This window comes from Natator depressus, chromosome 10 (assembly GCF_965152275.1).
Source record: "Natator depressus isolate rNatDep1 chromosome 10, rNatDep2.hap1, whole genome shotgun sequence".
NCBI classification, from domain to species: domain Eukaryota; kingdom Metazoa; phylum Chordata; order Testudines; family Cheloniidae; genus Natator; species Natator depressus.
In genome coordinates, this window is record NC_134243.1 from 30804918 (window position 1) to 30820829 (window position 15912).

The 15912-nt window shown below is 45.6% G+C and overlaps 1 protein-coding gene across 3 annotated transcripts in view; it reads right to left on the bottom strand.

Moving 5' to 3' along the window:
* KATNIP (katanin interacting protein) overlaps window positions 1-15912 on the bottom strand; it is a 171598-nt gene that overhangs the window by 12916 nt on the left and 142770 nt on the right. For all 3 annotated transcript variants that reach the window (XM_074965609.1, XM_074965608.1, XM_074965611.1), the window contains exons 22-24: window positions 14443-14553; window positions 9510-9649; window positions 237-338 (exon numbers count right to left, since the gene is read on the bottom strand). In XM_074965609.1, coding sequence (XP_074821710.1) covers window positions 237-338; window positions 9510-9649; window positions 14443-14553 — 353 coding nt within the window. The remainder of the gene's footprint in view (window positions 1-236; window positions 339-9509; window positions 9650-14442; window positions 14554-15912) is intronic.

Consider the following 15912-nt stretch of genomic DNA (forward strand, 5'->3'; position numbering starts at 1 on the left):
TAATAAAATATATGAGCAGGCATAGAAGACCTGACTACACCCTATTACAGAAATTGATTCTGTTATTCTGCATGTTATTAACTTTAATGAATCATCATGTTTTTAAAAACTTAGACATTTATGTTGAAGTTGCACACAAAAAGAGTGAATCACACTGTGATAAATTATGAGTATGAAATAAAAAAGGAAATTAGGGCAAGCTGACTCATAAAAATTGCTTATGAATAAGTACTTACACCAAATTCTCTCACTCCCCTTTGGGGAGTTTTTGCATAATTCCACAGTTTGATCATTGACACGGTAGTGGGCAGGTCAAAAATAACATAAACCCTATTCACCTGTCAGAGAAAAGAATTCATTTAATTTTCAGTAAAACATGACAAACATCAAATGAAGGAATGCAAACATAAAGCATGACAAACGTGAAGAACAAGACTCAAATTTTGTATTAAAGGAGCAGAGCTGGAAAGCAGAAAAATGATATTTAAGCATTTAATGAGTTCAACTATCATCTCCATGCCAAAGATTCACAGATCTAGTTCTCCACTCTGGACCTCTCTCCTGTTCAGACTGAAATCTCAGCTTGTTTCTCTAACATCTCCTCCTGGATGTCCAGCCATTAGCTTAACCCACAACAGAGCTCTTCTTTCTTCACCCAAAGCCTTTCCCTCTCCCTCCTCTCTCAGTTACTGTGGCCAGCACCACCTTCCTGCTTGTCTCTCATGCCTGGAACCAGGGCGTCCTCTTTGACTCTGATCTTGCTCTAGGTTCACTGATTCAGGCTAGTCGAAATCTTGCTGCTTCTTTCTGCACAACATCTCTAAGACCTGGCCTTGCCATCCACACAGCTAAAACGCTCACCTAGGCCCTCATCATCTCATGTCTCGACTGCTGCAACATGTCCTTGACAAATGCAATCTTCACCACTTACATCCATCCAAAATGCTATGGCAAAGATCATGTTCCTGCCTCATCACTCCAACCATGTCCCTCCACTCTGCACATCTCTCCACTGGCTCCCCCCTTGCTATTGCATCAAAAACTACTGGTCTTGGTTATAAGGCCCTTGTGGCCTATCCCCACTTACCTTTCATTTCTGATACGCTATCGAGATAATGACTCTCCCCTCTGCATTCCTAACAATGTCTCCTCCACTGCCCACTTGTTACATTTTCCAACAAGCACCTTGGTGCTGTGTTCCATGCTGCCCCTTTTGCCCAGGAACTACTCCTCATAACATTTGTAAAGCTACCTCATTGTCCTCCTTCAGATCCCTTAAAACTCCGCTTTGCCCTGAGGCTGACTAAAAACTTAACATGGCTGGCTAGGATCGTCACATTGCTTCCGTGTGCTCCCCCTCTGTTGGTTGCGTCAGCCTGTTGTCTCGTCTCATATTCAGACTGTAAGCTCTTTGGGGTAGGGACTGTCCCTGTGTTCTGTGTTTGTACAGCACCTAGCACCACAGGGTTCTGATCCATGACTGGGACCTCCTCAGCACTACTGTAATTCAGGTAAGTTTAGCAATAGACCATGGATAAGCCTTGCCACACGTTCTGAAGCAGTTCACTGACCTCAGGAGTATGCAAGCCTATTTTTTAAAGTTGAAAATAATAATATTGTATGTTTTCAATATATTGTTCTACTCTTATTTCTTGCTAGGATTCTATCTTTGGGCTTCAGAGAGAGTCTGGTTCCATGAATACATTCTCCACAGGGAGAGCTAACTTTTCCAGGACAATCTCTTTAAAGAAACAGTATTTCTGATTATCTTTAAGAAGGGATGGTGTTGTCATGCCTCAGGGGTCTTTACTAACATTCTTGGGGTTTTAATATGCTTTCTAAGGCGGCAATTAAGTATATACTACTGTAAATCTGGTTTCTGTAACTTTAGGTTGCCAGATGCTGACACTGAGTTTTTTATTTTCTGAATCCACCTGAAATATAGATCTGACACTGCCTTGCCTGTGAGAAGATTAATGGTGGTATTTAATATACTGGCTCAGCTTTCTAATTTACCTGGGAGCTCAGGGGACTGATTCTGCTCTCAGCTACACAATTAAAGATAGGAAGTACTCCACTAAAGACAATGGGCCAGGTTCATGGGGGTGGTTGGGCCCAAGGTGGCTCAACAGTGGCTTTTAAGCCACATTTGTGTTGCCTTGATTCTTGGACTGGCTACATCTGGTGCAGTTTAGTAGAATATCTGATCTGTCCTGCAGTTGAGAAAAACCAAGCCAGCCAAGCCCCCTGCCCTTCCCTCCACCCAGCATAGACTCTGCCTTGTGACAGTTACATTCAGGTACAATAATTAATTTGCTGGCTATTCATATATATTAATAGTAAAACAGCTATCAGAGATGGAGAAATGAATCATTCCGACCAACCAAATATCTATCTTACCCCAAGACAGAACTACTCTGCCTGATTAAATACAAGGCGTAAAGAAAAAAGGAAGATTATTTAACAGAGAAGAGAAGTTTGCTGAATGTGTTGCAGCTCTCCAGTTAAAGAGGGGCACACTTGCTTTGGTGGGTCCCTGGAACAGTTCAAAGCAGCCTGGCCATTAGGAGGCACATGCATTCCAAAGATTTGGTCCAGCATTCCAACAGATTCCATTACAGAGACTGCCCTTTTCACACCCCGCAGGATCAGCTTGCTTCCTCTTCCTGACACTAACCACCCTCCAAAGAAGAGGGGAAGGAGGAAAGAGCTATGTGGATGTACACAGATACATATATATTAGGGGAACTCCAGCTACTGGTGAGTTATTTTCCTTTTACTATCATGAAATGGGTTTTGCTAACTCCCAGTTATTAGGGAGATTAGCAAGCAGTAGACAGCTACAGAGGGAGGGCTAAGGAGATTTAATTAAACAGAAACTGAAGCACTACTCTCTCAAATCAGTAATCAGACTGGCATCTCAATGGAAAGAGGAATGCTTCATCAGGCATGGTTCAAATGCCAAGTACCAGCTTTACATATTGCCATAATGGAAACATTACAGAGGGAAGTCATTGCGGTATCCAGCCTGTCTCTTCTCTCGCTCCAAGTCCCCCTCAGTGGCAGCTGGTGCCCAAAGCAAATAGTGGAGCTCCAGTCACTCTGCGCCTTCCCCTTTCCTGCTCTTTACCATTCCTCCCAACAAAGACATAGGCAAAAGGCCCCACCTTAGCTCCGTCCCTCCCCTCTCCTGAAAAGAAGCTAGTGGCTCCAGCCACTCAGCTGCCACTCTCAGACCTGACAAGCCAAAGGCCATCCCTCACTGAGCTCCCGAATCTCCCTGCTAGGCGCCGATGCTGCGTGAGAGGCCCAGCCCTTCACCACTGGGCTGCTAACCATCCATTTCCCTCTTCCTACACACTTGCTGCCTCTGCTCCTGTTTAAATTTGCAGGACACTGGACAGCTCTGCTTCCCTTTCCCACTGCCACAGCACCTAAGGAAGGCATGGAGCTCTATACTGAGGCTGTGTTCAGACACTTTGGGGCTAATCTTCTTTAGCCTCAAAGGGAATTGAAAAGGCAGCCTGTGAACATGTGCTGGTCTCTGCACTGTTCAATACTTTCACTGGAAGAAGGAGTTCTCTTAGGAGCTAGAGGCAACCACTTCCATCAACCTCTTCCTTCCCAGACAGCTGCACTGCAGGGGCTAAATGTCAGCAGCCCCTCTGGACTGCTCTCCATGGAGCTGCACTGGGAAAGAAAGGGGAGAAAGGATGGATATTTGGCAACTCCAAAACTATAAAGAGGGGATGATTTAATTGGTGGGGCTTAGTCCCTTCTGAGGCACTACTGGTCTGTCTGGTTTTGGCAGTCCATTTTCATAGCCTTCAACAGTTATTGTTTTCCCCTTGGACATCTCCACAAAGAGCCAGATGATTCTGACGGGCTTAGTTGTACTTATCATTCATTTATTTATGATAGTACCCACTGTGTGCTAGACACTTTCCAAACACTCAAGGATAGTCCCTCCTCTGAAGAGCTCACAATCTAGGGGCTGGCAGGCAAGCTGACAGAGATTAGAGGGAAGAGGAACATTAGGCAATTTATATTCAAATCAATTTGATTCATTGTAGTTGAGAGGGTTTAAGTGGGACTTTAGTGATGCAAACGCCTTGAGCTCAGAGGCGAATGTCACTCAAGGAGCCAAGCAAGTGAGTACACTTTTCCCAATAAAATACACAAACTTCTAGATGCTTTATTGCACTGGGGGATGGAGGGAGGGGAACTACAGAGGTCTATCTGCAGAGGCAAACATCTGCACAGTCCTCAGAACGGGGCAGGGGAAAGAAAAATATTTAAATCCTGTTGCAGGTCCTGGTACGTCCTATCAGACTTCTTGAAATTGGAAGGCACAAAGGCTGGATACTTGCAGACATCCAAGGCAAAATCCTTAAGGCCTTTAAGAATTGGTAAGGACACCTTCCTCTTTCCTTGGATTGGAAAACACTGAATAATTTATACAACTTCCTTGGAATTGCAGCCACAAGAATCTCCAAAGCTTTGTTGTCATCTGGAGAGTAAGAGGAAAAGGTAATGAGAATTCATTCATTCATCCAGGAATCTCTTTCACCACCTGACATCCTCCAAGTCCTCTACAGTCAAAAATGTTAACTCCAGTGCTGATGGAAGCACAGAAGCTTCAAGGAGATGATGGCTCTCAAGCAACTTGTTTTTCAGGTGGGTAAGGTCCACCAGACTGTTTCGATCTAGGAGAAGGTGCTCTAACAGCCCTAACTGTGAAATTAAGACCATACTGCCATGTAAGCTGAACACTGACCATGAGTAACACGAGATGGAACAGTAGTTCCCCATACAGTTGCGGAGATGCAAGGGAAAATACAGGACTCTGCTCTGGGGGAATGATAAGAGAACCAGGGCCAGGTGATTCAGAGGTATCTGACATTGGACACTCATCCTCTCTGAGAACAAATGAAGCAGTTGGTTTGCTGAGTGTTAACTGAAGCGTGGGCGTCTATCTCAAAGATTCATATGGATCTGACCTAAACCTCATTTGAGGCACCTTCCATCCAGACAATGGATCAGAGGAACCTCTCAGTGCAAATCCTGATGGATCTGTAAAGATTTTGCTCCAAGTCCCAGAATTAAATCCTTCCTCAATCCTCATAATAGTTTCTAACTTTAGCATTGGCTTGGCGGGTATTAGACCTGGTGTGGAACTAAATAATCACTTGAACACCAGACCTGATGCTTCAGTGGATCCAAGCATATTGAATCTGACTGTTGAGAACAAAGCCCTGCACAGAAACGTGGCATAGAAATATGGTCAGAACCAGAATCTCCTCTGTGCCTAGAAAGTGATCAATTCAACTCTCTTGACCTCCTTACTTCCTGCTTAGGGCTCTCTTCTTTGCAAAAGTACTTGTTAAAATGGTCTCTCTTTTCTACCAAAAGGCTCCAACAGGGGAATCAAAGCCTCCTGAAACTCCAGATAGAACAGATGACCCAAGGATTCAGAGACAGAATGGAAGATCTGCACACTATGGCACCTCAGTCTGTGCAAGAGCATCACTAAGTTAATTGCTCTGATGTTTCCTCATCCCAGAAGTAGAGACTGCACAGGCAAAATAAGTTTGGGAATGTGACCTTCCACTGAATGCTGGAAACATTTTACAGTTACTTACTGGTAACTGTTGTTCTTTGAGAGTGTGGCCTTTGCATATTCACACTTGTGGGACTGATGCATCCTGGGATCGAGCTGTGGACTAGAGAGCAGTCCCTTAGGGCCATTTGCCCCTTCTGGATTCTGAAGGTACAAAAGGAAGCATGGCACAAACCACGCTCAGTTTGTTTCCTAATTTCAGAATTCTTCACCTGGAACTCTGAAGAAGTGGGGAAGGTTGGCAGGGACTGTGAATATGCAGAGGCAACGCTCTGGAAGAACGACAGTTACTGGTAAGTATCCTCCCCTTCTTTGAGTGGCTTCTGTATATTCCCACTTGTGGGAGAGTAGCAAGCAGTGCAACCTACTCAGAAGGTGTACTGAGGAGTTTTAGATGATCAGAGACTGCAAGATTGCCCAAATGAGCACCAGCTCTGAATGGCAGGTCAAGAAAGAATTATAAGTGACCATAATTTTGTTCTTCAAGATCAGACATGAGTGAGGGACAAATCTGGTTTCAAGTACATACAGAACTTCAGGTAACAGTTTTGCAAATTCTCTGAAAAAGACAGATGGCCTGCAATGGATGCTGTTTTTAGATTAGATGAATACCATTAGTTATATTCAGGTGAATGAACATCTGGTGAGTCATAACAATGATGCAAAAGAGAGCTGGGGAAATACAAACAGGATAGTGGCCTGTAAGAGACGGAAACAGACATGACTTGAGGTTGACAATGTGGATAAAATCACTGCCCACATCACATTTCCCATATGGACTACAGTTTACAGAGAATTGGCCATTTGGACTGTACCTGACTATGATTGGGCTGTAACTATTGTTATGAAGGATGTCCTCTTCAGAGGTGTATGGTACAGATAATATTCTCACCAAGAGCAAACTGGAGGTCCCAAGAGCTTTGTGAAACAAGACTCCAATCCCAAAGCAAAAGAGATGCATGCACCAGAGGGAATAAATACATCCATCTTGTGGTACTCCAGCACAACCAACTACACTGCTACAAAGAAATCAAGATTCTTTGGCACAGCCATGAAGGCAAAGTCTGGGGCCAAAGAAGTCAGGAAAAGGTTTCCACTGCACAGCATTTACAGAAGAAAGAGCACATCCGGGAGAAGAGGTAATTGTATAAGGAATAACATCCACATGACTGTGGCGTTTCAGGTATATTGCATACTTACAAGAGTATGGTATTGCAATTAGTCTTGCGTTTTTCATTACCCCAAGAAATGCAGATATCCAAGAGTTCCTACATATCTGGAGGCATTACCTCATTTATATCCACTGCACTGCAACATGTAATGCTGTTTGTATAATTTCCCAAGCTGTTTTCTTTTTTTGTATTTGAAATTTCTCATTAATTGACAGCTTAAGTTTATAATTGTAACTTTTAACATTCGGAGGGCTTGTCTACAATGGAGTAGCAATGTGCACAATGGGGCTGTGATTTCTAAAGAGGACTAATGTGTCACACAGTAATTGGTCTGGGTAAGCCCTGCTGGTATGCACTAAAAGTTCCCTAGTGCACACCAGCAGACCAACTACTGCATGGCAAATTAGTGCACTTTACAAATCACACCTCTGCAGTGCGCATTACTAGGGTGACCACCTTTTCAAAAGGCAAAAGTGAGACACAAGCAGGTAGGTTGCCAACCCTCCCAGTTTCACCAGGAGTCTCACGGAATCGGGCTCTGTCTCCTGGAGGCTACTGTAGCCAATCTGGGAGATTTTAGGCCGCTATAAGTCAGGCGGCACAGCGGGGCTAAGGCAGGCTCCCTGACTGCCCTGGCCCCACGCTGCACCCGGAAGCGGACAACACACCCCTGCAGCCCCTGAGGGAGGGGCAGGGGGCTCCACGCGCCACCCCTGTCTGCAAGCACCGCTTACTTAGCTCCCATTGGCCGCAGTTCCCGGCCAATAGGAGCTGTGGAGTTGGTGCTCGGAGCGGTGTGCAGAGCCCCTGCCCCTCCCTCAGGGGCTGCAGCCTGCCTTAGCCCCACTGCGCCGCTGACCAGGAGCTGCCTGAGTTAAATGCTGCCTGGCTGGAGCCTGCACCCCAACCTCCTACCCCAGCTCTGAGCCCCCTCCCGCACCCAAGATCCCTCCCAGAGCCTGCACCCCACCCCCCTCCTGCACCCCCACCCCCTGCCCCAGCCCTGAGCCCCTCCTGCACCCAAACTCCCTCCCAGAGACAGCACCCCCTACCCCAATCCCCTGCCCTGGGCCCCCTCCTGCACCCAAACTCCCTCCCACAGCTTGCACCTCCTCCTGTACCCCAACTCTCTGCCCCAGGCTCAGCCCAGAACCCCCTCCCACACTCTGAACCCCTCAGCCCCAGCCCGGTGAAAGTGAGAGTGTGGGAGAGCGAGCAACAGAGGGAGAGAGGGATGGAATGAGCAGAGCGGGGCCTCGGAGAAGGGGCGGGGCAGGAGCGGAGCCTCATGGCAGGGCCAGGGCACAGGTGTTTGGGTTTGTGCGATTAGACAGTTGGCAACCCTACATGCGGGAGCCCCACCAGTCTTTGTGGCCCCACTCCCTGCCCCTCCTCTTCCCCCGAGGCCCTGCCCCTCCTCTTTCCCCTGGGACCCTGCCCCCTGGTCAGACTGGAAGCCAGAGCTAGGCCTTGGTAAGAGCCACTCAGGGAGCCCAGGTCGCTGTGGGGAGCCCCGGATCCTCCACCTGCCCTGGGTAGTGTGCCACGGGTTGTCGAGACATGGTCTGGGGGTGGCTTTTGGGCACCCCAACACCCCACCCAGGGCAGGTGGAGGGTCCGGGGCTTCCCATAGCGGCCCGGGCTCCCTGGACAGCTCTTACTATGGCCCGTCTCTGACTTCCACCCTGGCCAGGGAGCGGGGCCTCAGGGGAAAGAGGAGGAGCAGTTGCAGGGCCTCATGGTGAGGGGGGATAAAGGCCCACCTCAGCACCCCTCACTGGAAAGAGGTTAGTGCCACCCCTGAGCCTGGGGCGGGTGCGGAGCAGCACTGCAGGGAATCCAGGACAAAGGCTGTCCTGGAGTCATTTAGTCCGGGACCAGGTCTTGAACTTTGCATTTCAGGACTGTCCTGCCCAATTCGGGACGGGTGATCACCCCACCATGTAGTCAAGCCCTAAGTCAGGATTTCCGCAACATAATAGCCAACATCAGATCTCATGTTAGACCTTCTTTGGAAACTTCTAACTTGCCCAATTCTGAAAGGTTAAGTAGAGAAATGTAAATGTCCACGATACAGGTGTGCAAAATGGTTCATCCCCAAAAGTTAAACGTAGGCCAGAACTAGTCTGGTTTATCTTCTTTTCCCTTTCAGATATTAGAAACCACACACAATTTTAAAATGATGCTACTAGAAGGGGATGGATTACTCAGAACCTTGGGACATGGAACACTCTGCCTGTCCCTTCTTGTTCACTATTTTCAATTCAGAGCAGTTCAGTAGACACCAAAAGTCTTAACCATTGGCTTACATTAAATGAGTTGGTGTTCTGAGCCCACCTCTCAGTGAACAGGTGTCCACTGCACAAGACACATGCATCTGCCTCCCTTGTTGGTAGTCTCAGCTGAGAGGCCAAGGATCTACATACCCTGTTGCTAGAAGTGATGCCTCCATGTCAGCGTGCAGGCACGAGGGGGTGGGGTGGAAGGGGGGTCACAGTGTGAGGAAACCTACATTGCTGTTTTCCATGCTGTAGCACTTCAGGAGACAGAGGATTTCGTTTTGAAATGTGTCAGTCCAGAACTTTTCACTGGCACTAACCTCACTTTAAAAAGCATACACATACACACACACGTTTGTATATCTATATCTTTGCACACATGAGACATACAGAGCACTGAGATGTAATGAAGAGATGAAAACAGAAAAGTATTCATACCAAACCAGGAAGAATAGGTGCAAGCCACATGTGTCTGCCATCACCACTGTCATTAACTCTATCAATGAGTTTGTCTGGAGTTCGGATATCTCCACACACCCCCTCTAAAATGTTGACACTGTCTGGAAAAGCAGCAATGTCTGAAACAAAACTTAAGCTTAACTAACCAAACAGGAAGAGTCAAAAACACCATCATTTTACAACCTATGTTTTTTCTACCAGACTTTGTCATAAATGTATTCTCTTTAGCAGTATAGATTATAAAATCCTTCCTACAGCTAGGCTGATTGGAGGACATTTATTGGTGACCTTGTCAGTTAACTGAAGAATTTAGGGGCAGATTTTCAAAGGTATTGGAATAAACCAGCAGATGGCACCTGAGTGCGAGCAGCCAAGTCCTGGAGGATCAGTGGCCTACAGGGACAAGAGGTCAGAGGAGTCCATGGCAGCTGGGACGAACTGGGGGGTGGGTGCCATCTTGTCTGTAGTATGTGTGTGTGTGTGTGTGGGAGGCGCTTTGGTGAAAAGAGGAAGGATTGTGTTTCCCTTGGTGTGGGTGTGCATGAGTCTGGGGGAAAGGACAAGTTGCGAGCACTTCAGACTCAGACTCACTAGTATCCCGAGGGCAGGTGATGACCAAGCAGTCAAAAGGCAGCGCCCCACCAGGCTGGAGGCTCAGACTGAGCAGCCACCAGAGAGCAGTACACCTCACCAGGCTAGTGCAGCTCAGCTTTATGTGCCCCACCAGTGGGATTAGAGGCCTTGGGTGGAGGAGCTAAAGGTTTTGGGCACCTCCAGAGGCAGGAGAAGGGATTCTGCTGTTGTTTCATTGTTGTTGTTGAATTCCCTTATGTTTCTCACTACATTTAGCCCATTGGTCTGTACACATTCCCATGCCTAATATTCCTGTATAGAAATGGCTACAAAACTCCTGTGTAATTCAGTTTTGTGCCAGGAGTTTCTGGACCTCCATAAGCAAAGGAGGCAAATGCCAGACCTGGCAAGGAATAGGTGCATGCTCACTACCTAAGGACATCTCCAGCATATGGGGAAGGGGGTGTTTGGCCTAGTATTTAGGAGCCTATTATGATTTTTGAAAATGCCTACACGGATTAGCAAAAAGAAAAGGAGTACTTGTGGCACCTTAGAGACTAACCAATTTATTTGAGCATAAGCTTTCGTGAGCTACAGCTCACTTCATCGGATGCATCCGATGAAGTGAGCTGTAGCTCACGAAAGCTTATGCTCAAATAAATTGGTTAGTCTCTAAGGTGCCACAAGTACTCCTTTTCTTTTTGCGAATACAGACTAACACGGCTGTTACTCTGATACATGGATTAGATATGCCTAACTCCCACTGATTTCAAAGTAGGTATCTCTGACTTCATAAACACAGTTCCATCTTCACAGATGAGTTTCCCCTCTCCATACTCTTCTGTGATGGACCCCAGTTTTTTAGGATGAATTTAGGAAGGTTCCTTGTGTGCAACTTGGTTCAGGGGATGTCCATGGAAAAAATAATCATCCCCAGGGTTCCGAGCAGGCTTTTATGATCTCTTTGAGCTTTGGATCTAGAATGCCATACCTTTATAGTTTCGATAACCATTTGCCCAATGGTGGTCTGTATGAGTAATCCCAGGCACATCAGTGAATGAGTGGGTGTGAGGCTGCCCTTGAGGCTGTCATGATTTAGCATAAATCTGAAAGATAACAGCATCCTAATGCCGGTGTTTGTTGTCTGTTGCAATTCAGTTCTGTATCTTGCCTTTGATAACTAGATAAGGGAACAAATGAATTTCTTTGGTTCTGACTTGAGCCACTATTGTTACCATACCTCTGTGAATATGCTCAGAGATGTCTGAAGCGTGAAGATTCAAATCTATCGCTGCCTGAATGATCTTCTTATAAAAGTAAGAGTTTATTTACTATGACTTACTGTTCTAGTGGTAAGGTGACATGTGTCTCTGGACAGAGAAGTAGATGGTATGTACTATTAAATGCCTTAACTTTACATTGGCTTGTGGTTTTGTAATAAGTAATGCAGTATTTTTGTCTGCAGATAAATAAATACTTCCTCAGCAAGGGGAACAGTGTGCCATGTTTGTCAAGACACTATATTCTAATATTATCATCAGTCAGGAGAAGAGGTTTCAGACTTCTTTACAGGGACCATTCACCCACAAGCTCTTTTTTTACAAGACAGATTTAGGAAAAGTCTTCCTGATCTTGGATCACTTTCAGAAGTTTAAATCCTTGGTTCTCCCAAAGCTTTGAGACCATCCAAAAAATCTCAGCCTTCCAATTCTTGCAACTTCTGGAAACCATGGTTTCCTGTGAAAACAGAGTTTAGTGGGCCATGCTGCATTTCTGAGATCTGCAGCATTTTCTCCTGAGTAACTGGAGCTACCAATTTGACAACAGAAACAAACTGCTGATTCTTCCTCGTCCCATTCAGACTCACAGCAATGATGACTCTCAAGGAATCTCCTCTTGAGAAAATGTTTGTTGGAACCACTCTCTACATAACCAGTTACAAGCTTCTCCAGCTAGAGAGACAGAAAGCCAATTTGTTTAAATCAGTGGACTGCTGGGTAGAACTGGCATCACTATTGCAGAGGATGGGGGGGGTTACTTCAGGAAGAACTGTACCAGGAGCTACATCTCAATACCAAGGTGGAATGGTCAGAGCAGTGGTGAGCAACCTGCGGCCCACGGGCTGCACACGGCCCGTCAGGGTAATCCACTGGGAGCTGCTCGCGGCCATGCCTGTGGATGGTCAATGTAAACAAACGGTCTCGTGGCCTGCCAGTGGATTACCCTGATGGGCCATGTGCGGCCCGCAGACCGCAGGTTGCCCACCACTGGATTAGAAAGTGAGAACACCCTAAAGGAGCACATGTGTGGAGGAGCAGAAGAAAATGGAAATCTTGAGTTAGGGATCTCAACCAGGACAAAAGTCCGAAAGACTTGGTGTATCTGCTAATTTTGGAGAACTGCTCCTCCCACTGCAGGGATGTGAGGGAATATGCTGAAGGAAAAGTACAAAGGAAGGGAGAGAGATCCTTTTCTTGAGCAGAACAAGGGAAGAAGCTTTGAAGCAGAAGCTGGAGTTTGAGTGTCAATCATACCTTGGAGCAGTGGGTTACCCAGAGGGAAAAGAAGCTGGAGACTAAGGCTAGTGAGCTCCTGAAACTGGCCAATGAAGCATTAGCCTATACACTGTGGCAGAAGAAGCCGTGTTGCAGGGAAAACTGGTCCAGGACTGTGAAGGATGGTGTGACCAGGATACTAAAACATGGGTGGAGACCTGCACTCACATGCTGAGCGCAGAAGTAGATTAATGGGAAGCTGGTGTAGATACAGGGGAGTTGTTTGACCCCTTGAGGCTCCAGAAAGGCCTTCCAAGAAGGACAATTGGCTGTTTGTCAAAGGACTGGGCATCCTGTGGCATGAACACTCAGAACCAGTGCACAGAAGAAGCTGCAATAATGGCAGTAGTACCCAGCAGACCTATATAATAATGAGCTGGAGGGAACTGGAGGAGAAGGCTGCTATGACTGATGGGAACTGGGCTGAAATTCCTGAGACATGCTCTTTACGGGAAAGGTTCTTAGTGCAAGTGATAAAGTGGGAGCAGAGGCTAAAACCCCTCAGAGCTGAAAAGGAGACTGGGGAACAGCAGTCTTTATTGCTATAGAAGGAGCTAACTACACTCCAGAACCAGCTTAATGTCAAGCAAGGGTTGAAGTCTGACTTGGAGAAGGATAAAGAACTAGAGGGCCTAAAGGCTGAAGTGGCCACCCTGCAAAAAGATCTGAAATATTGCAGAGTAAGGCTATACAGAATGAGAACAGGCTGGTGAAGGAGGTACAACAGTCAGCTGAAAATAAGAGCTGCCCTGCTAAAGCTATAAAAACATGGGACCATGAGAAAACTGCAAGACAAAGCCCCAGCCACTATGCTACTAAATTGAAGGTACCTACCCCGAAGAATAATGAAAACTTGTGTGGTTCTGTGGTCCAGAACATCATTCAAAAATATTCTGGGTGCAGGAAGAAGGGCAATGGGGGCTGCTGAGTGAGCTGTTAAAAGCTGTAGAAAAATAAAAGGGTGACATTCTTAGTATTCAAAAATCTTGAAAGAGGTATGAGCTTGAATAAAGACAGTCTTAATTCTGAGAGGTGTGCTTGTGTCTGCTGTAGCCAGGGAGGCTCCTCTCCAAGAGAGCAAGAGGCTGCCTCAGACCAATGTAACCATGGTAAAAGCCCAACATTGTTGACCGCATTCAAGAAGCTCATCTCTTGCATCCCGATTTCTTTCCCTTTAGTGGTAATTTGGAACCGTGAATCTGTGCCAAGGCACACAAGCCAACAAAAAAAATAAAAGTAAAATAATAAAAATAAAACAAACAATCAAAATGAACAGCTCTAGTCTAACTAAACTAAATAGATAACTAGCTCAATCAGCAGGCACTGGGAACAATCTGTTCCAACAAATCCAGGTCAGCTTAAGCTGGTGAAATTCCTGGTCCGTCTGCTACTGTGGTTGTAAGGAACTGAGGCAGCTGGAGCCCACCACTCCCTTCTATAGCTTTGCCTTCAGAACATTCAAGAACAGTGAGGGGAGGGGCAGGAGGAGCCATGAGAATGCTCTAATGGGCACTACTATGAGAAGGATCCACCAGTCCAAGCTGCATTGCCAGGCCCATCCCAAGAGCCGGAATGTGAAGAGGCCGCTTGATGAAGCAGCAACATTATGAAATTCTGCCTCAATAATTATCACCAAAAACTCAAGAGCAATCACAGCAGTTAGTCAGGAGAGGTAATACTGCACTCTTTGTATAGGTCAGCAGATGATGGTAGGATAGGGTCCATCAAGGACTGAAGAGAGTGTGTATGCAAGATAAAGGGAAGCTCAGTCTGGTAAAGGATACTGTTTTCAGTGAGTAAGATTTTGTCTCCATGTTCGTTATACAACTCTAGTCCATTCAAACCAATATAATATGGATCACCCCAGCTCGTTAGAAGCTGAAACTGGAAAATAACTGAAAGATGTTATTAAGGAAAATTTTGATTCCAACGTTTTTTCTATTTCAGAAGAAAGTTATAAGAGAATAGTAAATCTCTACGGTGAAGAAATGGCTGTGCAACCTTTGCTCTGCCCACTTGTGTGTATGCATTATGATACTGTCTTTAATTACTGGGACACACATTATTTAGTACATCATACATTTTTTTCTACAGCCTTATTTACATGGGTAACATCTTGCATTATTCTTTTTCATTCTCTTATTACTTTCAATAATTCATTGTCATAATGGTGAAATATTCCTTCCTTGACTTAGACTGCTTCTGCCATAAGTTGTCTTCTCTCTAATTAATAATCTGCATTCACATACTGTACATATTCTTTTCCTCAAGCATCACAGTCTTCCCTAGGTGCAGGTCACATGATGAGCCAGCTAACTATGAAACTAAATAAGCTATGCACAAATATTCAACACAGGTATCCTGATTTGCAGTTCAGGAGAGGATTCAGATAACTATAAAGCCCACTTAGCTAACAGCTTATGTGGGCTATAATTACTTGGAATACAGATACATGATTCTGATGCCACAGGGGACAATTATGATAATCTAGTCTCGTCTCTTTCATAATACAAGGCATAGAATTTATCCCAGTAATTCCTATGCCAAGGACAATAACTTCTGATTGAACAAGATCATGGCATTTAAAAAAAACATCCAGTTTTGATTTAAAGAGTTCCAGGTGATGTGGAGTCCACTACTTCCTTTGGTAAGTTGTTCCAATGGTTAACCACCTTCACTGTTAAAAAAACTGTACCTTACTTCCAGTCTGAATTTGACTAGCTTGAACTTCCAGCCACCGGACTTTTGATTAAATAGTTTGTGCTAAGTGAGATTTGAAGACCTTGCATCACTCTTTTAAGTCCTTGTGCTGGACTAATCCCAGACCCACATAGTAACTGGGAATAGGAATTGCCATCCTGGATCAGGCGAGGGTCCATCAAGTCCAGATTTCTGTCTCCAACAGTGGCCAGGGCCAGATACTTACCACAAAAGTGCAAGAACAGTACAGCAAAACAGTACGCAGATGTGGGATAATATGCATCTCCTAGGTATCAGAGGGGTAGCTGTGTTAGTCTGTATCCACAAAAACAATGAGGAGTCTGGTGGCACCTTAAAGACTAACAGATTTATTTGGGCATAAGCTTTCGTGGGTAAAAAAACCCCACTTCTTAAGATGCATGGAGTGAAAATTACAGATACAGGGAAAAATATACTGGCACATGAAGAGAAGGGAGTTACCTTACAAGTGGAGAACCAGTGTTGATAAGGCCAATTCAGTCAGGGTGGATGTGGTCCACTCCCAATAATTGATG